This window comes from Centrocercus urophasianus, unplaced genomic scaffold (assembly GCF_019232065.1).
Source record: "Centrocercus urophasianus isolate 14NV4802_14NV808 unplaced genomic scaffold, USGS_Curo_1.0 seq_16, whole genome shotgun sequence".
NCBI classification, from domain to species: Eukaryota; Metazoa; Chordata; class Aves; order Galliformes; family Phasianidae; genus Centrocercus; species Centrocercus urophasianus.
The window spans coordinates 28820287-28845448 of NW_024884711.1; the positions used below are offsets into that span (position 1 = coordinate 28820287).

Consider the following 25162-nt stretch of genomic DNA (forward strand, 5'->3'; position numbering starts at 1 on the left):
TAGTTTCCTGCTGTTCTGGGCTATAAAGCCCTTACAGGCTCCCTGTTGTTCAAAAACAGCTTGTCACTGCAAAGCGGCTTAGCCAACCAATTAATAAATCCTTTCAAACATATTGCATTCACACTAATTAAGGGGTTGGGGTTTTTTTCCCCTTTACTATTCAGATTCCTCAGGTTTCGAGTTTAAGCTGTGAAGTGCAAACAACACTCCAACACTCAGTGCAGCTCAGGCGCTGCAGGAAGAGGAGATGTGCTTTCTGAGCAAGCACCCAGCTATTGGGGTGGTATGTTCCGCTTTCCTGCTCAGCGTGCTCATTGCTGAAGGACAGCTTGGGGAAGAGCACGGGCAGGATGGCAGCTCTGCTCCCAGCCGAAGCTATCTGATGGAAGTTTTACGCCTTCTTTCAGCTGACAACCCTGAGCTCCACACAAACCACCCACGAGAACTGGTCAGAATGGTGCTGGAGAGAGCTGAATGCCCACAGCGGATTTATGGCATGCAAGAGGATTGTAATCTGGTCAGTGCTTCAATTAATGAGCAATATTTTTACGGAATCTTCAGTGAGTTCTAAAGTTGTTTGTTATAGTAAAGTCATCCTAAATACATAGCCTAAACACAAATAAGACTCATCACAGGCAAAAATTGATAGTCCCTGCTTGAATTGTTGCTTCGCAAATTACTAATGCTAATTGTTTGATCTTGTAAAGAAGAGGTGTTCCAGATGTGACAAGTATGCCTTAAAAGCCCCATATTTCAGTCTCATGACAGTAATAGTTTTCCTTTGAAGTTTAAGTGTTTATTTTCCAACAAGGATTTTCCAGTTTCACTCTGATCTAACTAAAAAAGCATAAGCTTGAATTTGGCTCCCAGAAGGTTTTCACTGTGGAAGACAGGTAAAATCTGGGGTAAGATCAGTCACTTTTGTTGTTGGTTTTGGTTCATAAAAAGTAAAACTGAGAGAATTAGCACAGATTCATCTGCAGCTTTGCTGAAGTATTAAAGATTCAGGAAAGTTTTTGGTAAGCAGTTTCAGTCAAAGAAAATCAAAGGCAGAGCAATGAATCTTCATATCCAGACTAAAACTGGAAACAGTCCAGGGTATGGCTCCACAGAAGTCTCAGCTGCTGAGTTGAGATTATTTTTCAGAGCTGATTCCTGGTTTGACAAGGAAAGGAACAAGAATCATAAAATCATAAACTGTGGGAGGAGAGAGATGGTGGCAAGTGAGCGACTCACCTGAAAGGAGCTAGTAAGAGCTTGGTCAGTCTTGGCCTTGGTTAATGCTCCTCCAGCTTTGGCTTGGTTCTGTGAAAGCATACATCTGACTATCTCTTTGGATTAGGATTATGAGGACATTCATAATGGTGACTGTTTTGAGAATATACCATTCCTGGCAATAAACAAAGCCAATGAGGTGGAGAAATTTTCCTCCTGTGCAGAGGATGCTTAATTGTCTCTTCCTTCAAATGCTCCCATTTTTCTTGTGAGCCCCAATGTGAAATTTCATACGTAGATAATGTAGTTGTCTGTTTTTCCCTAAATCATTTTGTGTTTGTTTAATAAAAGGAGATAGTACAGGAGATTTTTCTCAGCGTTTTTAAGTATGGACCCAGATCAAAGCAAGAAAATATTAAATAGTAATGGTTATAGATGCCTCCTAATCATCTCAAAATGGGCCTAGGCTTTGTTTTCCTTCTTTGTTTAGCTTCTCTGAATTGCCATCATTTATCTTCTGTTTGCGATCGGGTCTGCCGAGATGATTTAACAGGATTTGGTAACACAAGATAGTGCTGCTCACAGTCTTTGCTGCCTTTCAAGATCTCCAAAATTTGAAACAGAATGCCCCATCTTTGCTTGGCATTTTCTCTCTCATGCTTGTTGGGAATAACTAATTGATTTCAGACTGAACTTTCCCTTATAAATCCAGGATTCCAGTCATACCAGAAGACTCTGGTTTCAGTTTTTTTCTTCTTTTTAATGATGTCTCCAATGGATATTTAAAAGCAACAAAGTTTAACAGTTTTTTTTAGTTTCCTTTTTGGTTTGCTGTTACATATTGGCTTCCAGACTCCTTGGGCAGGGTCTGGTAGCTCTTGAACAGCATCTGTCACTCCTTTATTTCTTAAACACACAACGGTATATATTTCTTGCAAAGTAAGAGATGCTTTATTTTGTTTTAAACTTCTGATCTCTTAAACAAAGAAAATCAGGGTGCTGTTCCTAGTTTCAAATCTGGGCTCTGTGTTTTAAAAGCAAATAAGTTTCCTAAACCAAGATCATGCATGTTGTTATGCCTATGAAATATTCCTAATGGCAAAAATTACAAGTGGTGAGCCCACTTATGTTCTCTCAATATCTCCTTAAAAGTCATGGGCTAAAAAGGACTTAAAAGTTTAATGGGCTGACCTTATACAGTAGAAGCATCTTTTTAAAATGTACCTTATTCCTTAAAAAAAAAAAAAAAAAAAAAAACACCCCAAAAAAAAAAAAAAAAAAAAAAAAAAACAAAAAACCAAAACCAAAACTGCTTACTTTTCTGTCATCTTCCTTGTAAGAACAAACAAAAAACTGGGTGATTATAGTTTATCCCTACTGAGTTTTGAAATGTTACAGAAGCCTTTGAAATTATTTCAGTACATACAGAATTTTTTTTGTTGTTTGTTCTGTTTTTTGTTTTGTTTTATATTGCTACAAAAGTTGAATGGGTATTCAAAAATACTAGCTGGCTAACTTGAGGCCTTTGGGACGGAGAACAGAGTACCTGTGTGATCTTAGCCCAAATGTTAATGTTTGGAGTCATACACTGAAAGTCTAATGCTTTCCAGAACTTGTAGGCAATTGGGCAGGGCACAGTGGATCATACTTCTTTTCATATTGAAATGGAGCTTGCATATGAGTATAAATATTTAATTGGTCATTACCATCCACAGTTCTCTTTGATTATATTGAGTATTTGTGTCAGTTTTTGCGGGAATTACTTACATTAAAATGTGGCAGCTCTCTCAATTCCTCTAGGGAACATTGGCTTCTGAATGCAACAATGTGTGTAGGAAAATGAACTAATGTACAGGGAGAGCTACACCAACAAACACATCATGCTTGTAGCCATAAGCAGTTCAGTTTGACAGCATGGGTTCAATTTACTCATGAACTGGAGTGTAATTATGGTCCTCTCATGCTGTAGTTTTCATCTCACAAATGTACATTCTGGCTAGTCTATCATAATGGTTGAGATTAGCTGACATGGCTTCTTAGTGCTTGGAGAGAGCCATCCTGAGAAAAGAAATGACTGCACAATGAATAGTTACAGAGTCGCTTCAAGAAAGACTCTATATTCTGCAATTCACTGTCTCATTTCCCAGAGCCTGATACAGAGCTCTACTGATTTTTATGGCTTAGTTTTAAAGGCTCACTTTAGTCTGAGCTGGCAAAAGTTTCTGGAAATTTTTTTTCATCAATAATAATTGTAGTTTTACATATATAAACCTTTGCCTGCTCAAATATAAACCATATATAGGGTATTTATTTTCAGTCCTTCTTGAAATTCATTTAGAGGACCAGATAATGTTGAGAACTTGTACTGCCTTTCTGTGCTGAAGGGAGCTGTTCTCTTTAACAGGATGGATTGAGGAAAAAAAAGACAGCCACATGATTGTTGGGTCAATTAAGACTCTTAACACTGTATTAAAAATGATGTAACTTTTGTTCGCGTACCGTGGATTAACTGTGGTCAGTTATGGTCTTTGTCATATAACAGAAACCCATACAGAATGATTAAGCAGTAGGTCTTATTCCTAGTTGTAGATATATTAGATAAAATCTGTTGAAACCAGTGGAAGACTCATTTCTCTGCAGTGAAGTTTTGGCAACAGTTCTGCCTGTTTTATAGTAAATTTTAAATCCCTTGGAGGCTTGACATTGCTATAAAAAAGAAGAGGCTCTGGGAAAAAAAAAAAAAAAAAAAAGATGCAAGGTGTGATCTAGCTGCTGTAGAACTGAAATAAATGATAAGCACCTTCCTCTTCTATTTCCATCAGCTCACATCTGTGTAGTCTTAGGTTTGGTGCCTTATATTTAAGAGTGGAATTCTCCTATTACACTATCATATTGAATTACATGTGACTAGCAATGTGTTTCTTGATTTGAATTTCCATTTATTTCAATTTCTTTGCAGTGTCTTGAACCAGATGCTATGTTACTAATAGCTGGTGGAGGTTTAGAAGATCATCTCAGTGAAGAAGTATTTGAGAGAATTTCTCTTGTTCTCCTTTACTACATTCTCCATCATAGAGATGTGTGTTCTTCAAAACTCAACTTGAGTAATAAGGATTATAAGTTTTATCTAAAGAGTATGCTCAATTTGAGACATGATGAAGACTGTTATTATTTTTCACGGAATGAAACAGAAGACATTTTGGCTGCAGTAAAGAAACATTTTAAAACTCCTGAAACCCAGGTAAAGAAAGGATAAGTAAAAATACTTTTATAGTTGCTGCTGATATGCCTTTATTCAAATGATACAGTGCCTTTAAGCTAGGTCAAGCATTATGTCGATATTGCAGACAACTGGCCAGTAACAGAGCATGGGCTGATTTTTTAGTGTACCTCCTGTCCAATGCTAGCTTTCTCCTTGACTGGCATTTTGGCATGCACTGCCTAACCTTTTCATAGACTCTGTTGAGACATAGTTGGGGAAATAGCTAGCATAGATACAGTTGCTCTGCTTAAGGTATATGGAAAACTGTAGCTGCATAGGTACAAGATCTCGCACTTAGCCTCAAGGACAGAAAATACTTTCTCATCTACTGTATTTACTAATCAATATAGATATGATACTGGTGATTGTATCTAAATGGTATAAAGCAAAGCAGTTCTAAAACTGGTCTGGCTATAGAATGAAAACAGTAAATGCGCTGTCATGAGAACCTATGAGATTCTATCTCCATGCAAAGTATGGTGGGAGTAAGATTATGGCCTAAGATCTGAAGGGCTCATTCATTTTTGTCATGTATCTAATTATCCTTGAGCATGGATATGCCTTGCAGAAAGACTGACATGGATAAGCTTAAATTTCAGACTCAATACACTCTTTATTATTAAGTATATTCAACTCCTAAAGTCATGCAACAAGTTTTTTTCACCACTGTTTACAATTCCTGATCTCAAGTATGATAAAATTATAGAATAATATGTTTGAGTTAACAATCTAAAAAAATCCTACTCTTTTCCTTATTTAACAACAAACAAGCAAAAAACTCCAAACAAACAATAAAATAAGGTTTTATTAGATTAGATAACTACTGAAGTACAAGTTGAACTGCTGTAAGAAGCCCTTTACGTCTGTTCATAATATAAAAGTTAAATTTGGTCTATTGCAAACTTTGAATTTCCCCCTTTCTTTTTTATTTTATTGAATTTTAATTTGCACCATGCTGTCGTAGGTTTTCTGTGCAAACAGGCAAGGAGTCCCAGCTAAGCAGAGAGCACTGAGGACCTCCAGTTCTTTCTGTGTTCTTTGTGTGATCATTTCCCTATCATAAATTATTCATTGACCAGTATATTTGCTTCTAAGCCTTGGTGAATGTGCTGATTTCCAAAAAAAATCCAACGGTATCTGGGCAAAAATAAAGGGACACCAGTGGATATTTGGCATGTCCAGATAGATTAGCAATCCATAAAGTGCTTTGCTGTGCAGTCTGTTTGTTTGCACTGGCAGTATATTCAATTGTCAAGTCACTTCTGTAACTGAGAGTTTACCACTGACACGAGGGAGAAGAAGGTTGGTTTGTTTGTTTAAATGAAAAATACTCAAAATATTATAGACTTTCTAATGCTTAGTTTCACAACACTCAAATTATGGAAAAGGGCCAATTCTGCACAACAATAGAAGAAAGGCAGTTTGTGTCTTCTTCTATGTTTATGACTTACAGAAAGTATCTTCTGATTAAATGATTATAGCACCAGTAAGTTATTTGAAGTGAGGGAGGAAATTTGGGGTTCTGGGAATGAAACCATATTGCATGGACAGGAAAAGAAGATGTTAGCTTCTGCCCCACAGTGTTTAAGGCACACATAGAAAGAGATGATTGTGTAAAACAAGCAATTACTGTACTGGCTCATCTGACTTTTCAGTTTCATTAATATCAGAAATAATAAATGAGCTTTTATAAATTTAATCTTCTTTTTTTTTTTTTTCCCAAACTCCAAATTTTTGCAGTGAAAATGAACAAGAAAGCCAGAATTGGTGGAAATAAAGGGATGTATTTTTGTGCAACAAACAGCTGTAGACTGCCCCTCATTTCAGACCTGCCTGCATACACATTTCTGGATGTACATTACTGTCTACAGCATCTCCTTGGCCACCTGGAAGGGAAGTCACCCTTTATCTGCATAATGGTGGCTTTCCATCTTGTTCCATATAATTGTCCTATAACAATGTATAGATTTCATAAATAAGGGAAAACATTAAGAGAACTCTTCCTGAAGTCTGAGATTAATAAGAGTTTAAAATCCATATTATTTGGGCCACCATCTTGTGCCTTAACAAAAAATCCCTCACTTTTCTGCCACTTCCTGGAATGTGAAGGTAGCTGAGCATGACGTAAGAGAAGTGGAAATAGCACTGAACAGGAATAATGTGAATGAAGTTCTGTACTTCTTCCCCTTAGAATCTGGGTAAAATTTCAGCTTATTTTGTTCTATCCCTGTTCTCCTGGAACTGTCCTCTGTTTCTTATTTGCTATCCTGCTGTCAATTACAGCTTTAACCTCTGTTTTTTTTTTTCTGGCTGACTGTGAATGCATTCTCTCCACTTTCTCCTCCTGTCACTCTTATTATTTAAATCGAGGTGATCGGGGCTGTCTTCATGCTGTTTTCTCCTGATTTCAGTGTGTTGATGTGAGTACTCTGGAGAAAACTGCTGATATAATGGACAGAGACGGTGCTGATGAAAACACTCTTCCACGCTTGGCTGCTTTGATTATTACTTTGGCTCTACAAGGAGTCTGCATGGGAAAAGCAAGCTTGCCCTCCCCAGAATTCTTTATAAAATATATTTTCAATTCATTGAATAGTACCACAGAGCTTCAAGTGGCAGGTAAGGTATTTCTTCACCTGTAGGTGCTGGAAAATAAACTTTTTTTTTTTCCTAATTCTCTAGGAAATATAAAACATTGTTACTATAGCTATTATATACATAGTGTTGTCATAATTTATGACAGCTTCTCAGTGTAGTATGGAGTCTGAAGTGGAAGTTTCGCTGTGAGGGCACTGAGTTTGCCAGGGCCTTCTCTGCTGTTGTGCTGCTGCAACCACATCACAAGACTAACTTAGGGGTAGAGGGGATCATTCACATGCACTGGGCACATTAGGTGCTCTGGTCCCTCAGGCTGCAGTGCAGACATACCCCTGTAGGAGAGGAATTAGATGCAGAGTTCTAAACCATCTACTCAGGGCCTACTGTGGATTTAGAAAGTTTGGATAAGACATCTAGTCCTTTGTGGGTACTGCTAAAATCAACACTTCTACAGTATATTCAAAGCACTTCTAAAAAGTTACCCTAAGTCCGGGTTAAAACAACTTAAAATATAAAACTAAGCATAGGTAAACACATTATTATGACTGTTAGGATGCAGAGAGATATATTAAATCACAGAAGCAAATTATAAAATTTCTGAGATTGCACTTGCATAAACTGGCTTTGCAGCAAAACTGTTCATTTAAAAGTGCCAGTGGAGATCTCGTAAGTTGACTCACAAGAAAGGATGGAGATGGGCACAATGCTACTCAATAGCTTTGTATGTTAAAATCCAGACCCTAGTGAAGACAGTAGAAGGTCTTCCTTTATGGTTAGTAGAGATAGGATATCATTTAGAGAAAATGAAAAATATTCTTAACTACTTTGTTACAGTGTAAATGTATTTGAAACTTAAGTTAATTAAATTGTCTCTTTTAAATAAATTTAAATTCCTAAAAGGAACAGGAAGAAAAAAAAACAAGAATGTGAATTGTGGAAAAAATGAGAAATTAGAGTTGCCTACAGTTAGCAAATAAAGCTGTCTTCAGCTGTGTTCAGAGCTGTTTAAGAAAAAGAAAAAACACCTTAGCATAAGCCTTTCTCAAAGATGTATCGTTCAGACTATACTATTAGCTTTTTCTAAATAACTACTAAAAAACAAAGGATCATCATATGGAAACATTGTTAATCTCATCAGTCTAAATTTCACTGAAATCAGTATGTATGTTCTTAATGTACAAACTCAGGTTTACCTAAACAATCATTATGACTTTATCTTGAAAAGCACAGGAGTGAAGGGAGATGACCAGGCTGGAAAAAATGGAAGGGAAATGAAATTGTGATAGAACATGCCCCCTTGTAAAATTCAGCATTTCTTTAGCAAGTACAACCATTGCACTCAGTTATGCCATGGGGTATGCATGCCCTGCCTTGTCTAGGACTTGGGCTGGGGCTCCTGGCTCCCTGCTGTCTACTTCAGTGCTGTGATCGGGCATGCTTCCAGATTAGCAACTTGACCAAATGAGACAGAAAATCTGCTGCCCTGTTTTCCATTTCAGAAGTACAAGGGGCAGTATGGCGTCCTCAGGGGTGTTTTCAGGGCACCCAATAAAACACCTTTCTCTCTGGAGTATCTTAATGCCTGCCCCCGGAAGGACAGTTCAAGAAATTATGAAAATATTTGGCAGTAATTCGTAGATAATTTTGATAGAGACCCATGTTTGAATGGAACATGAAATGCTTTTCAGTCACATCTCTTTTTCCCTGAAATTGTCATTGCCAGTGTGGTGCTGTAAAGGAGGAAATGCTGAGTATATTGATGACTTAAAATACTGGAGCTGCTATGCTGAAACTACTGCAGTACTGAACAGTGGAGAGAAAAATATTAAAAAGAGGAATTAATACTAAAATTAACAAAATTATTAAAAAATACTTTGAGTTTTGTCTGTCTAAATGTGTATTTTCCCATGGTAAAATTTCTGTTTTTTGATAAATAACCAGAATTGGAACAACTCCTCAACGTGCTTACAGCCAGAAAGTCCTGCACTGTAAATGGGCAATTCCAAAGCTACAAAAGAAGATATTATGGTATGACAAGCACGGGTACTGGAGCCAGGAGCAGTCCAGTCAAAGCAAGCTATACAGAAGACTATCTGAAAGATTATTATAAAGATCGTGGGAGTAACACAGATTGGGATCAGGTAAATCTATTTTTGTTTTTATATTATTATATAGTATTAGTCACAGTATTAAGTGTTATTAAATAAAGCCTATTGGACAGGGTTTCATTACGGGTGGTGTTATCTTAGTCCTAAGTATTAAACACTAAGGAATTGTTGTTTATCACAGTGATTAAAGCGGTAATTGAGCTTCTTCCTTTAGACTGAAGGACATTCCTCAGACTAAAGGGCGAATTTTTTTAATTTTTAATGTATCCATTTAAAATATATGCTTCAATTACTGTTTCTATTGTTTTTAGTACTTTATACTTCAACTTAGCACAAAGACAGCGGTTCTTTTTCCTGTAGTTGTGCAACTGACTTTTGCTGAGTGATGCAAAACTGAGATGAACGGCATCTGTTTAAATGCCATTCTGATAGATTTGCATAATTTTATTTGTATCTGGTATGCAAATCCTTTCAATATGGTTATCTCATTCCAAGTGTCCACAAAACAGAATCATGCTGATGAGCTGACGCGAGGCATTTAATGGAATCTCAAAATAACTTTAAATGAAAGTCACTTCAAGTGTATTCCATATTAACTTTAAATTGTGAATATCAGAAATCGGCAGTGATATTAGGCATACAAGATGCAAAAGCATTCTCCAGCAATACAAACAATAGATAACACTCAAGTTCAGATTCCTTGAACTTGTGAGACTGACTGTAAATCAAAAGAAGAGTGCACAGGAGTGTTTTCTGAAGTGTTTTAGTGGGTCAAACTGAGGGCCAAATATTTTGTATGGATGCTGAAAAATCACGAAGAAAAATCTGGAGAGAAGAGAATTTATCTTCTTTGATTCTTAACCTCTCTTTTTTGTTCCATTCCTCTTCTACTTGCATCTATTTTCTTTGTCATATTTTTCTATTGGAAGGCTTTGTGTTTCAGTGTTGTTGCTAATTTTGTCTCCTGCTTTCTGCACAAATCTGTGCCTCATGAGTAACAGATACTGCCACAGATGAAGCATTGACTGGTTTACAGCTTGTTTGCTAACTAGATTTAAACCTGTAATTTGATTTTTTTTTTTTTTTTTTTGAAACATCATTGCAGAAAAAAAAGTCACTGCTTTCTAAGTCATTGTATCTATGATCTTAAAAATGCATATAAAACAAGCAGTGGAAGAACTAATAAGAACAATAATATTAACTTCAATTTAATTTTATTACCATATCTGCAGATTCTTTTATGATTCCTCATTAAAGAAATATGTATTTGCGTACTAACATGATCAATTCATCCAACCATCCAGTTTTTCATATGATAATATGCAAATTTTATTTTTATCATCCTATAGGAGTACATACGTAATTACCTCATTAGTGTGGAAGTTTAGTAGTCTGGCTCCCTAATTAAACAACTTAAAAGGCAAGGTCTTGTCACTGGATAAGGTGCAGGTCCTCATGCCCTCAAGAACATTTTAGTACGTGAGTGTTACAAATTATTTTTGTGTGGAGTATTTATTTTCCAGGTAAGATCTTGCTTTTTCTTTTAAAATTCCTTGTTAAATCTCAGGAAAAGGTAGGTTCATGGGGGCCCTCTAAATTCCTTCTCAAAACATCCCAGTTAGATCAGGTTCCACAGGGCCATATCAATCTGAATTCTAAATTTCTCCAAGGATGGCGATGACGCTGTCTTTCTGGGAAACTTGTACCACTACTCTATTGCCTTATTTGGTGACTGTTTTATTATAAATAATTGGATTATCACCTGCTGCAACTACTTCCTATCTTCACTTACCCTTTTGCTGTACATCTCTGAAAAGGCTCAGTCTCCACCTACCTAATGGAGTGAGGGGAAGATGATGTAGTACTTTACATGCCTTCTCTTCTCCAAATAAAGCAATGCAGGTTCCTCAGCCACTCCTTGCTTCTGCTCCTAGCTATCTTGGTCACCTTCAAACTTCTCGTACATGCCGTGTATTTGTCATATTGCTGGTTTTTAATCTGGATACAGTATGCTGAGCAGATGGCAGTAATCATTCTCCATTATGGCCACTGGTTCTGCTCTTGCTGATAGAGCCCAGTGTGCAGTGAGCCTTCACTGCCAGCAGGGCCCACTGGTGGCTCGTTCACATTGCCTGTCAGGACCCCGAGGGCTTTTCTGTTAAGATACCTCCCAGTTGCTTTCCCTCGACCTTAATTGTTGTATGGGGTTATTCTGTTTGAGGTGCAATAAGTTATCTTCACTAATCTTCAAGAATGATTTGTCAGCCTATTCCATTGGCTTGTGAGGATCCCTCTGAACGGCACCCATTACTGTCAGCATATCTATCATTTTCGTCTCAGCTGGATTTCGCAACTGATTGATGCACTCTGTTCCAGCACTGAGGCCACTGATGAGGCATTAAATAATACCATTGAGTACCGACCACTGAGGAGTGCTGCTTAGAACCAGCTATGACCTGGACTTCCAGCTGTTGATACAACTCATTGGTTTTGCACAATTTTTGCTAAATAATTCCAGAGCACAAACATAAGGTCTTTTCTACTTTGAATTCTCTTGCTGCTGTCCTTCCACTTGAAGGTGGAACTGATGTGATTCAGACAGTAAGATCACCCATTACTCTGAACACCTGAGCGTGATATTCAGATTCAGTGTATTGGTGCTCAATTCATCCCATTTCTCAGAGAGATACAAAGCATATTTCACTTTACTAATGAATGAATGGATGCAGGAAGACTTCTCTAGTTATTTAAAAGTGAGGTCAATAACAACTTTTAAAAAATTATTTAAATACTGCTTTTCCTTTGAAAGAAACCCAACCAATTTACAATTTCAGTGAATAGAAAAGCAATACTCAGGAGTTCCTCAATTTTCAGTTGCAGACTATTTTAAATGACAGAAACAAAATATTTAACTTTAAATTGAAATCCAGAAAATTAGATGGGTTAGGAAATTAAGGTTATTCCTGAAAGGGAAGTTTTTGCTACAGATTTTGTCTTTTTAAAAGATTTTGCAGAAATTCCCACTGGAGCAGTCTTGGTGCTGAATGATTATATCTTAACCAGAAGTTCCACCTTGGAGATGAAAGAAAGTTCTTCATGAAATTTTTCAAAACATGTTTTCCTCTTTTGAAAAGGAGACTTTATAACAGAAAGTATTTGAAATTCTCATGTACCTCTAGAAATGCAACTACTAAGTAGTCTTTAAACCAAATCTAGACTACGTAACAGCTGGCATGCTGACCTTGAAGTGATGGCATTGTTAAAAGAATTTGAACACAAACTCTGAAGATATAACCATGAAGCACAAGGACAACCTTCAGTACTGCCTTGATACAAAGCTGTATTAGATTAACAGCAAGCACATACATACATAACAAGCAAGACTTGTTAGCATGTAAGATAATAAAGCATCAAGAGGTACTGTCATGTCAGACCCTCAGATGGTATTAACAGAGATCTAATATTTCTGAAATATTTACTAATATTAAGTTTCAATGAAAAAAAATAGGATTAATTGAAGTAATTGAAATAATATAACCAAAACAGTGTATATGGGAAACAAGTTTCTCTACTTTGCATGACCATCTGTTCTCCTAAGATTACAGATTACATCCTAGCATAAAATGTGGATGCATGCAACGTACTCAGTAATTCTGTATATATTTCTACATAGGTTTGTTTCTCTGCTGATGAACTCGTGAATATATTTTTAAAAAATAGTTCTTCATCCATTTCCAAGGAGCACTTCAAGCAAATGAGTCCAGCAATTGTTCAGCAACTATTAAGTTGTTCATGTCAGCTTCCTGAATCCAAGCAGACGAAACTTCCACCAACAACTTTGGAAAGTGAGTTACGTTGTTGTTATCAGTGTAGCATTGCTTCAAATCAGGTGAGGAGGTGCAGGGCTTCTGGAGAAATTTCATTCGCGAGTAACCTTAAACCAATCAGGATGAGACTTGTGCTCTCCGTAATTTTCTGTGCTGTGTGACTTTGTAGCATGCATGTCAGATAATAGCATTGTATTGGGCAGTGGAGGGAATTCAATGGTTTTGATGTTACATTAGAAAGAATTCTTGTTCAATATATGTTTTTTTTCCCCATTTCTTAGAGAAGTGCCTACTGTAGCCAACAGGTGAGCTGCAGTGGGCCCTCAATAGGGGATTGCTGGGCAAAAATTTTACAAAATTTCTGCAAGGTTTATACTGAAGTCATTGCACAGGTTTTATATATAGTCTCAACACTATGTTAGCTGTCAATTTTTTTTATACTGTGTTGTGGCAAATGTTTAATACAGATAAATTCTGTGTGAACGTTGCTGATTTTTCATGCTGTGTTATTTTACAGCAGAGGAACTTTGGGCATATTACTGTGAAAAGAAAAACCAACAAAACCAATTGTATGGGAAGCAGAAGCTGTGTGATGGAGAGGGAACAAGGGCTGAGTCAGAGTATAATTAGACAGCTTATTTCCATTTGCAGTTATAGCCTTCACATGCTACTACTTCCAGGCATATCTGCACAACCATTGTTGCTGATGCAGCTTCTTCTCTCACCACTCCCTAGTCCACCATCAGAAATAAAAAAAAATTGAGCTAAGGGCTTCTTAATATGTTTCTGGTGTTTGTTTTTTTTTCTATAAATAATCACCTTTCTGGGAAATGTTTAGAACCATAGATGTGCTGGTATATGACAGGAAGTGTTAATTTCTGGCAGGGGGTTTGGGAGCCAGGAATGGGCAACACAGAATAAGTATCTGACAATAATCACTTGCACCTACAGCATCTCTTTTGGTGCTCTTGGAAAAACTTGGCAGGCTGAAAATCAGCACCTTCAAAGCCTTTATCCTAACATCTCCATTGCTAGCTCTAGTTGTTTAGATCCATTAGGAACTCATAAGTTTTTCTTACATCCTAGCTGGCCAACATTCTTTCTAGAATAGATCTTTCAGTCTCTAAACTATATTTGTTCTTTGAGCTAGATATGTTAGTCAGTTTGTGGGAATAAGCAGAAATATGATTCCACAGTGTGCAGATTAATTGAACTATGAGCATGAATTAAAATACATGAGAAAAGAAATTCAAAGAATTGAAACATATTAGAGGACCTTCACGGTTATCGCAATAATAGTTACAGGATGAAGAAATGTACAGAGTATGGGGAATTATTAAAGCTCCCAAAGAGGTAACAGTCCTTTCTTATGTCTCTTTTCGTTATCTGAATATTTAATTCTTTTATCTTTAATTTTTATCTTTTCTATGTCATGGTGATATGCTCATTTTTTCAGATAGGAAATTGAGGGACCAAGAAAAAGGAACTTACCCAGGTCATGTACAAGGTTCATGGTAGTTTCTATGTTCTAGAATTTTCTAACTCCAATATTGTCAGACTGATCGCTGACATTTTAATGATCGCAGAAATGTTTACATCTGTGTAAATGAGGAAAAACCGATCTATTCAAACACAAAGGGGAAGGAGCCAGAGCCCTCTGTGCAGCTTTTTCCCCATACTTGTTTGGGAAAGGTTTCCATGAGCAGAGGGATACTTTTGCTGGCTTGACACAGACAAGCAATGGACTTCATGTTTGACCTACATCTGACCTGAGCACAGGCTGATTAATTTTATTCTTAGTTCTGTTTTACTGACAGACTGTGCTGTTTTGGATAAGTCATCAGGGTCTGACCTTCCTTGAGTATCTACTATAACCTATTGGATATGCAATCTGTGGGATTTACTGTCTAATTTTATGAGGTGCTGAGCTATTAAAGTGTGAAACATTAAGTGATACTTTTGAATATTTTGGCATTAGTTCCTTTACGTCTGTTTTTCATCAGTGTTTTACCTCCATCATAAGACTTTCATACAGGTTAATCAGGATTCATACTGTGCAAGAGGCTTGAAACAAAAGTAGTGTATTAGAGAAGAATTATAAGAGTAACCTTCCAAAAATCCCAATAACTTGGGAAAAATAAGTCACTGGACCCGGTGTGATGACTGAAGAAACGTATGCCCACACTACACTTGTAAACAGCATTTGAACTAATAGACTTATGTCTAGATCCTAAACTAAATGCCTGCATTCATTTGAAGCTTTAAGCCTTGCTCTCTTTACTGGTTTGGTTAATTATGTGGTGTTGACTGTAAAAATACACAGGTGATGACATAAAGAAACAAGCGCAAACCTGTTAAGACAGGGAACAAATGCAGACCAGCATTCACTGTGCTGCTCTGAGCATCTTTAATCGGCACAGTTATGTTCTACTCAGCACTTTAAGGCCTGAAACTTGAAGGTATTAGACTGTATTAACTGTAGAGCCTGAAAAAAAATGATTATTTAGGCTTTCAACTCTGTCATCTGTATCACATGTGACTAGAAAAAAAGTGAACGTAGCACAATGAATCACTTCATAGCCTCAAAAACAAATACGAAACAAAGACTCAAATGCAAACAAATGGAGGTACTGAATGGTTAAAAGTACTGTTGTTTTACTTTGTTTCTTTTTCCCTACAGAATATGGTTACAGCACTGTTGCAGTTTTACTTATTACTGTTGGATCTATGTTTGGTACATCCCTAATTTTATTTAACTCCTGTCAAGAAATCTATACGCTCATTTTACAGCTGTTTGTTGGTTTGGCAGTCGGGACACTTTCTGGCGACGCATTGCTACACCTTATTCCTCAGGTGGGTACTACACATTTAAATGTTGCGAAGATCTTAGCACTTGCACATGCACTGACACACAAGAGAAAGTTTCATTTAAACCTGGCTAACATTAATATTTTAACAAATAAAGCTTCCCATGAATCTGTGTATCAACTACTTACCATTCCAAATACATCTACGCTTTGTAGTCCAGAGAGAGATTCCAAGGACTAGGAAGCAGAATTGAATGAATGATTAATTCAGAAAAAAATGTGTACCCGTGTCAATAAAAACTTTTCAGATAACCCACTAGTCCAACCCACAAGAACCTGCAAGGCAGATTCCTCAGATGTTTTCATGAGGCAGATTCTATAACAGATTGTAGGAAAATTTGTTCAAATGATCTATAAGACATCAATAATTCTCTTCATAAGTGTATCTTGTAGATTCTGAAGCTCTCAACCAAATTAGTACTACTGCCCTGAACAACGTGAGTTGTACTATTTCTTTCAAAATTTGCAAAATCAATTTTAAGAACATGCAGCATATAAAACAGAAACAAATTTTCCATTATGTTATCATTTATTTTTGACTGAGTTTCCTCTCGTATGGAACAAGCCTTACGAGGAGATTTCTACTACTCGTTAAAAGAGTTTCATACCTTTATGAATGATTCTAGTTGGAATGTTTTTTGTACTGAATGCATTTGCTGGAATTGGAACTGGAAAAGTAGTTAAAGACTATTTTCAGTGAGTATCAGACAAATACCTTCCTTTAATGAACGTATTTAAAAGTATTCTTCACTATTTTTAAGTGATGCATCCAGAAAATTCTTCAGTTCCCTTTTTCTGAAGGGAAGCAAAGTAAGGCTGCTGTTTTCCTCTCCTGGGGAAAACCGGAAGCATTTGACAACAGAAAGCCTTCCATGTTATTTTCAGTTTGAAGTTTAAATCAGAAGATGACAAAAGCAACTTCTTAGACTGTAAAAATCTCTATATTTCAAAAATATATATCCTCTGAAAATGCATAAAGGACAATTTCATGTAACTCTCTTGAAACAGTGCAGCTTTGAACAGTGAGAGATGTCATCCATCTACTCTGTTGACTAGCTCAAAATACAATTTAAATTGAAAGAGGTGGCAAAAGAAAATCTTGAAAACAAATCAAATGAAAATACGATAAATTGCTCCAGCCACAATTAAAATATTGGCACTTGAATTTTTTACTTCATCTCTTTTTAGACTCTTGGTTTACATAAACATGAAGCACAAGAGGTAGAACATTTCTATGAAGGAAAAGAATACATTTGGAAACTCTTGGGAATAATTGGAGGGATTCATGGATTTTTTCTGATTGAAAAATGTTTCTTTCTTTTGGTAACACCACGCGAACAGGTAAAGTTTTGTATGTTTTATCCTTTCAAAGAATCTCTTCCATTTAGAGGTGTTGCAGTGCACAAGTTTTTAAAATAACTATGGAAGTAGTTATTGCTTGTGTGACTGAAACTTGGACAGTTGCTTTCTAAACTGCTCCTATCAGACTGACTTTTGATTTCTATTTCTCTTTGCTTCATAGATTTATATGCGCCATGACTGTGCTCCCTATATTTGTAGCTCAGAAAAGGAAACAGTTAATTGAATTTATTTTCTAAGTATATTAGGAGTGGTGCAGGTGAAAGGCTTTTGTCCATATGATATAATAATTATAGTCATTCACTCTAGGCACAGTTTGAAGAAATGGAAGACACAGATGAAAGCACAATATATTTTGAAGGATGGTATCTTAAAATTCCCAAATGACTCCTATCCCAAAGTTTTTGAGAATCTAATAAAAATTTTGTGGTCAGTAGTACCCAAAATTAATAATATCTCCCTTCTCAGTTCCATGCTTATGGTAATTCTGCTGTCTTATCTCAGTGCACTTGATGCCTGGAAATATGACTACGCATGAGGATATAATGTAACAGTGTGAAAGCTCGTTAAGTTTCTCAGCATGCGAGGCTATTTTAATGTCCCTTAAGACACAGTAAGCTTAGCTTTTTGTGTTTTGCGGAGAGTATTTAATGACTGGCCTGATTTAGATAGTTAGTACTAGGTCCCTGTTTCCTATCTTTGAGTCAGCCATAAGAATATTATGTGAAATTAATGGAATGAGACTATTTTGATTATAATGATATTTAGTTTGGTTAAAAAAAAAAAAAAAAAAAAGTTGTCACTAATGTTGCATCCTCAGAGAGAAGAGCATTACCATCATCTCACAATTTAAAAAAAAAAAAAAAAGTTTTAAAATGTTTAAACAATATTTCATCTTCATCTTCAAAAAAATGTATATTTCCACACGCAATTATGATCACTCATGATGTATTTGATTCAATTTTCAAGGGTTTTTTTTTAACCAGATAAACATTAAGAGATGTTGATGTTAACCAATAAATACAATTTTTGTAAATGCTGAACTTTCTCACAAGTTTGAGAAAGACTGCATCTGTGTTCCTTGGGTTTAAGAACTAATTGCAAAGCATCTTCATTCAGCAGGGCCTTTCTTTAGTTAATGGGCACTGGGAACATTCCCATGATCTTCCAATGGAATCTGAATTAAATGAACATTCAGGCAGAGACAAATCTACTTCAACCATACAGTTGGTAGGTTACAAATACGAATTACTTCCCTGATTTTTTTTATATTCTTCTTTCTTTGTTCCTCAAAAATGAACCAAATTAACATAATAAATCAGTACTATTTTTCAGACTTCATTGATTTTTTTTTTTCCTTTATTATATGACATGATTATCAGGAATCCATAGATTTTGAAGCTTACAATAAGATTTTACAGAGATAATTCAAACACAAATTTTTCTAATGACTTCTCTTGAGTATGTACCAGACTGATATAACTACACATACTTACCTACTGATGAGAAAACTTTTGAAGATTTCCTCTCTTCTTTTTAAAATTGTATTAAATGTGAGGGCAGACTCTCCCATATAGGAAGACTTCAGGATGTTCTACAGTGAGAGTTAAGTACTAAACAGAGGAAATCTTGGTCCTTTCTTGGGCATTTTTTCACAAATTTGGAAAGTAATACAAACAAGTTGGGTATCAGAGAGCAGTGCTTACCTGTAAGAAATTACGTAATTTCTTGTCCATCTGTAAGTAAATTCACTCATTACTTCTAACCCATTTTCTCCTTTTCCAAGCAATTTCTTCACCTTATACGGAATACTTAGATATCTGTGTTCCTGGTAATTTAAATCGGAGACCTTCCGTAATGTGAATTCCATTTTAACAAGCAGCTGTGATAGATAAGAGTCTCATGAGCCACTGCTTTTCTCTGAAGCACAGTTGAGAAACTGTCACTTGAATGCAGAGCAAGCAGCCTGCTGAAGAATGTTTACTAATTTGTGAGTCATATCATAGCTTCCTGTTTATGGTTATGAACAATCTAGTCCTTCCTTTCAGCTGCAAGATCACAATAAAGTTATGTATATCACACAAACTACCCTGACTTAGCTAGTTTGTACAAGAGCGGCCAATTTTTCAGAGTCATGCGAGTAATAGTAAGAAAAACACTGGTTGACTAAGAAAAGCTTATAAATCCTTCAGGTCAATGATTAGTCCTGCAGTTTTGACTCAGAGTTCAAAGAAGTGGCATGTGAATAAATATTATAAGAGAAGTGAAACAATTACTGGAATTCATATGGCTGGCTTCAATCATGGGAATTAAGGAGTTTTATTTTTCCTTTAAAATGTAGAATTTAAAAACTAAATCCTTTCCTTTTGCTCCTCTTGCCTCCACAGCACAAATCCCACACCACAACCAAGCTAATTCCAGCCAAGAAACATATCCTGTTTTGCAGCCAATACATATCTCTGCTATAGTTTTTCAGAGGTGGTTGCTGCCCCTAACAAAGCACTCTTCTGGGCTGCTGTTGACTCTTCACTGGCTGCCATAATAGCTTTAATATGCGTTTTATGCTTTGTTTGGACTACAAAAAAAAAAAAAAAAAAAAGTGATTAGTAATTCAACTTTCCTAGTTTCAAACAAATATGGTTTTTGGCATATTTCATTCTTTCATAAATCCCTGATTTCTCTAGTCAGAAAGAAGAGTCCCAGGAAGCATGAGGGTCAGACAGAGACATTCCTCACCTTCTCCCTTCTCTTCCCACAATTGCAGTTTCTGTAATTAAACACTGGGACTGATGCACCAGATTAACTGTCTGGGAAAAGGACAAAGCTGCTGTATCTTTCTTTACTTCTTCACTAAGGGTAAAGTTCACAGTAGAGCATGCTCATGAGCTATTATGCCTGGCCAGAGATGCCTCATGATGATCAAGCCCCAGTGAAAGGCCAAGAGGCAGGGCACTGGGGTCTGTTCGTCCTGAAGAACAAAAAAACTTTTTTCCTATTTCCTAAAGACTGTTTCAGTAGCTCTGATGGAACAGTTTTTGTTCCGAGTGTAAGTGAAATACATCCAATGGGCTACATTTTAATAATTGCACATACTGCATTTTTTCTTTTAAGCAAGCAGCATTACAAACAACAGGGAGAGTAAGGGAGAACTCAGCTACAGTGCTTGTGAGACCTGTGATCCTATTTTTCAGTCTTTTGTTGGAACACCGAGGAGCCTGGTATATGCGCATTTTCCTTGGAAATTCTCTATCCAGCAGGAAACTACAATTGTATTTTTATTACAAACTTGAAAGATTAAATTTGAATTATGATGTCCTTTGTAGTAGTTCTACATTTGGCTCAGATGTTTGTGCATTCAAGCAGAAGCATGATTTTTTGGGGGGATTACAAAACTACAAAAATTTCTGAGCAGTTTATACTTAATTTCTTCTACAGTATCCATCACACTGCTAGCACTCAATATATAATCTGAATGATATCTATGGAAATAGCAGCAATCTTTATTTCAAACTATATTTATTCCTATATATTATATATATAATTCCTATATATATTCCTATATTTATAGCAACAGCGGAAAAAGCTGTTTAACATTTCTCTATTATCTTTCCTTTAACATTGCTCTGTTATCTTTCCTTTCAATTAGAGAAGCCCAGAAGATTCTGAGTCGTCTGAAGTTCCTCCAGGCAACAAAGTGATCAGCACAAAAAGTTAGTATCAATAAAAAGTCCAGACAAGCAACAGGAAAAGTTTTAAGACCTAAGATGGAATAGAAAGTGTGAAGCTGGCTTAGCTCTGTGTTTGCTGTGTGCTACAGCACCACATCTGATGGTGCTTGGATACATAATTAAATCACTGCTTAAAGACCTTTACAACTGCCAACCCTGTAATTGTGAAGTTCATTAATCTTATGGTGTCTATGCTTTAGTGTTTGTTTATTCACTGTTGCAAGCTATTTTTTCTGAATCCTTTGCTTCAAAAGAAGCCTTCAAAATTTAATATGAAACAGATTTTTATAATTGTAAACTTTGCTGGGGCCTTTATTCTGAAGGTAGTGAAATAACTGTATTTTGTTCTTTTTTTGGCTCATTACGTTAGTGTAATTCTGCTTCCTTCTTCTCTTACATGGTAAAGCAATAGCCCCTTTGAACTAGAAATGATTTATCACATGTATGGAATTCTGCACTCAGGATGGCTCTCAGTTTTAGGATAAACTGTTTTCTTCAGAAAGCACTGAAGTAATTCTTGTCTTCTCTGTTTCAATGCTGTTTACTCCATAAAGCTCTGACTGTACTTGTGTAACCTTTTTGAATTTAGTGGTGTTGAAGTCATTCGACTGAGAGAAAAAATTTAATTTAAATCAATTTATTTACTATACTCAACCTTCTTTCTTATTATCTCAAATCTCATGTCATGAGTTGCTTTGTTAAACAATTGCATTATCTTCTAGGTTTTTAGTATTCTTCTCTGTTCTTGTGGACTTCATTTCCATTTGAAAACTGGATTTCCATTTTTTTCAGTGTCGCCTATCCAACAGTACACAATCCAGTGCCAGTTTACTGAAACTGTCTAGTCTATCTCTAGATGTTTCCATTCTGTTCAGGCATAACTCCCTGTTACACAGAAACAGATTCCTAGTGATCTCAGTGTTATTAGTTGCCAACGGCTTAAAACAAAATTTGGTGTACTTTCTGATTAATATTCTTTGCTTCCATTTCTTCCTTGCAGTTCAGTTTTACTTTTATATTAGGAACCAGTATGTGAAACTACTGTAGGGAAGGGAAGTTGCTTTGTGGGCTTCTTGGTGGTGGTGGTGGTTATTGGTTTGGCTTTTTCTCATGAGAATACCTATTTTCAAAGCTTCTATCATAATAGTTTTGTTTTTTTTTTTTCAAGGAGCTCAAAGCATAAACATGCTGAGCTCAATATTAATTCCATCCTCAAACAGAATGGAATCTGACACCATAAGGCAGAAGCTTAACACCTCCAGAAAAGCATTTCAGGTAATACTGTGAGAGGAGGCAGCCCCTTAGACAGCCAGTGAGTAACTCAGAAGCAAGGTGCTACTGGAAGAAAAAAGACCTCTCCACTGGCCATCTCCTTCTCATATATCCACTTTCATTCTACCAACATCTTAAAAGATAAAACAGTAGCATTTTTTCTTTTGTAGATAATTTTTTCCTTTAAACTTGTATTCAAAGCTCAAAAAACTTGATCTCTGGTGAGAGTCTCGCACCTGTTAGCTTTATAAGGGAATTTATGGAATAGAATTTGCTATGAGTGTCAATCTCCTTATTTCAGCAGATAATCCCCCCTTTATTTTGATGATTTTGTTGAAGAACAGGAGGCTCTTTAGAAATTGTTGTGTCAGTTTGATAGTTAAGTTACAGTTGCAGCAGTGTACTGCAGCGAGACAACTGCTTGTAACTGAGGTGCTCTAAAACTGGCTAAAAGCAAAGAAATCATTCTGATTTGTTTATATATGCATCTTCTTAGCTTTCAGTCGAGTAAGTTCATGATGTTTACATTTGCAATTTCTCCATTATGTTAACCTGACTCCTACGTTATATTATTAACAACACACTGAAATGAGTTCCAGCAATTATACTAAGTCTTTTTCAACAGTCAGCTCCTTGCATAAAACAGACTAATAATGTCTCAGGGCAGTCCCTCATTTCATCCTCACCACTCCTTTTTACCAGTCACAACCTTAACGTAGTGCAGCAATCTATTATTTCTATGTAACTCAGGCTCTGCACTATTGATTATAAACTGCACAGTGTTTAGAAAGGACTGTGCAAACTGGGGGCATCCATGTCTGGCTCTGGGAGCTGGCAGAGAAATCTAACAGGTCTGCCAATTGTTCTGAACCCGCAAAGCTTCCAGGCAACTGGAGAGGATTTTCTGAATACAGTTGTTAGGCTTTTATGTGTAATGTGTTGGCTTTTTTTTATAATAGCCTGAAAGCTTCAGTTCTAGACAGTTTTTATAAGGAAAACGTCTGCCCCATTACTATAAAATGGTCACCTCCGGAACAGCATTACAAAGGTAAAACCTTGTGATAACAATATTCAGGAAGTTCTGCACAGCCCCAGACTGTCACATTATGTTTGTGTGGGGTCAGAAACACTTGGGGAAAACATATATTGCTTAGGGCCCAAATCATGACCTCACTTCTCCAGGCATAAATACAACTCCTTGCAAAGCAAACTGTCCATTTGGCATAGAGGGAAGGTGGATGATATCCTGGGAGGACTTGGAAGGTTCTGCTGGCAAGATTTTGGATAAAATGGATTGTGGATTAGCTTCAGGGAGCCTACAAAATTTGTTTCAAAGCCTAGACATCGAGCCTAAATACTGGGCTCACTGCTACTCAAAGAGATTAAATCCCTCCCACGAGTCCACTCATCTGGGCTACAGGCTAGATTATGTCCAATTTTCTGCCTTGATATCAACACTTGTATCACATCCAGTGCTTCTCTTCTCATGTCAAAAAGCCTTGCTAAATGTCCCAAGCATCAAATGTGCTGTTCACACTAAGTTCACTGAGTGGAATGGGAAGAAAAAAGAGCTGCCTGCATCCATGAGTAGACAGGAGTACTACGAGCATAACTGCTATTAATTGATTGGAACAAAAGCTGGAAATGATGCTATAGCACTGCACTAATTGTGGTACTCTGGGGCTTATTGGCTTTTAGCTCTTTCTCTCTGCTTAATGCAATCTCATAAAGAGCATACCCTGAAAATGTAACTCATTATTATTATGATGCTTTACAGCATTAAAACGATCAGCTCCATTACACTAAATATTTGACTTCATTGTAGCTGTATAATTCTGAGCATAATGATGTAAAAATTCCTTCCTTTTAAGGAAAAGAATATAGGGTGCAGGAAAATGAAAACTGTGAAAATTTCACCAACCAAAGCCAGGAAGGTACTTTCTGATATTTTAATCTCTGAGTGATTCTATAACCTGCTTTTTCATTTCAAGTATTTTGAAAGAAGTGCAATAATGGGGACAGAAGAGTTTAACACAATTGTCCTCTGATTTCTTTGACTTTCTGTTATATGTCAATTCTACAAAAACAAACATTTGTAAAGTAGCAAAAATGATAATATCTGTTTGTGTTTAAACTTCTGAGCATTTTTGTTACTTTTTTCTTTTTCTTTTTTTTTTTTTTCTTTTTTTTCCTAGATAACAGAATTAGCTTGTTAGCAATCATGGTTTTGGTGGGTGACAGTCTTCACAATTTTGCTGATGGCTTGGTAATTGGAGCAGCATTCTCATCCTCAACAGAAACAGGTGTGACAACGACTATTGCTATTTTATGCCATGAAATTCCTCATGAAATGGGTAAGAAATATATGTATATTCCTGACTGGCTTTGTAGTTACAGATTTTCCAAAGAATGCTTTCCTGTACTATATTAGTGGGAACTGCTTATAACACCAGCATTGATAGGGCAAGGAGAAATGGTTTCAAACTGAAGAAGGGGAGATTTAGATCGGGTATAAGGAAAAAGGTACCTGGTGAGGAAATAGAACAGGTTTCCCAGTGATGTGATGAATGTCCCATCCCTGGAGATGCTCAAGGTCAGCTCTGAGGGGAGGGGGCTCTGAGCACCTGATCAAGTGTAGGTGACCCTGTTCATGCAGGAGGGTTGTGCCTGATGATCTTTAGATGTCCCTTCCAACTCAAATGATTCCTTGATTCTATGATTAAAACCTGTTAAATGGATACATCCAGGATGAATATATGAAAAGGGTGTGTACTTCTCTGTTCCCTTTAAAAAGAGAAGTGGAGACGTCTTCCCTGTATGATTGGCTGCCATCTCATTTCACTTCTTTGGTTGTAAATTCTATCAGGTCAGAGTAGCTCTTTATTCTCATGTTTATAAACGGAAGAAAACTGTAAACTGTGAGCAA

The 25162-nt window shown here is 36.5% G+C and overlaps 1 protein-coding gene across 1 annotated transcript in view; it reads left to right on the forward strand.

The window, feature by feature from the left end:
- The first annotated feature begins 247 nt into the window (after positions 1 to 247).
- SLC39A12 (solute carrier family 39 member 12) overlaps positions 248 to 25162 on the forward strand; it is a 29873-nt gene continuing 4958 nt past the window's right edge. Inside the window, exons 1-10 of the mRNA XM_042817363.1 lie at positions 248 to 517; positions 4175 to 4456; positions 6889 to 7096; positions 9017 to 9216; positions 12857 to 13028; positions 15691 to 15863; positions 17066 to 17218; positions 18356 to 18466; positions 20883 to 20946; positions 24432 to 24590. Coding sequence (XP_042673297.1) covers positions 248 to 517; positions 4175 to 4456; positions 6889 to 7096; positions 9017 to 9216; positions 12857 to 13028; positions 15691 to 15863; positions 17066 to 17218; positions 18356 to 18466; positions 20883 to 20946; positions 24432 to 24590 — 1792 coding nt within the window. The remainder of the gene's footprint in view (positions 518 to 4174; positions 4457 to 6888; positions 7097 to 9016; positions 9217 to 12856; positions 13029 to 15690; positions 15864 to 17065; positions 17219 to 18355; positions 18467 to 20882; positions 20947 to 24431; positions 24591 to 25162) is intronic.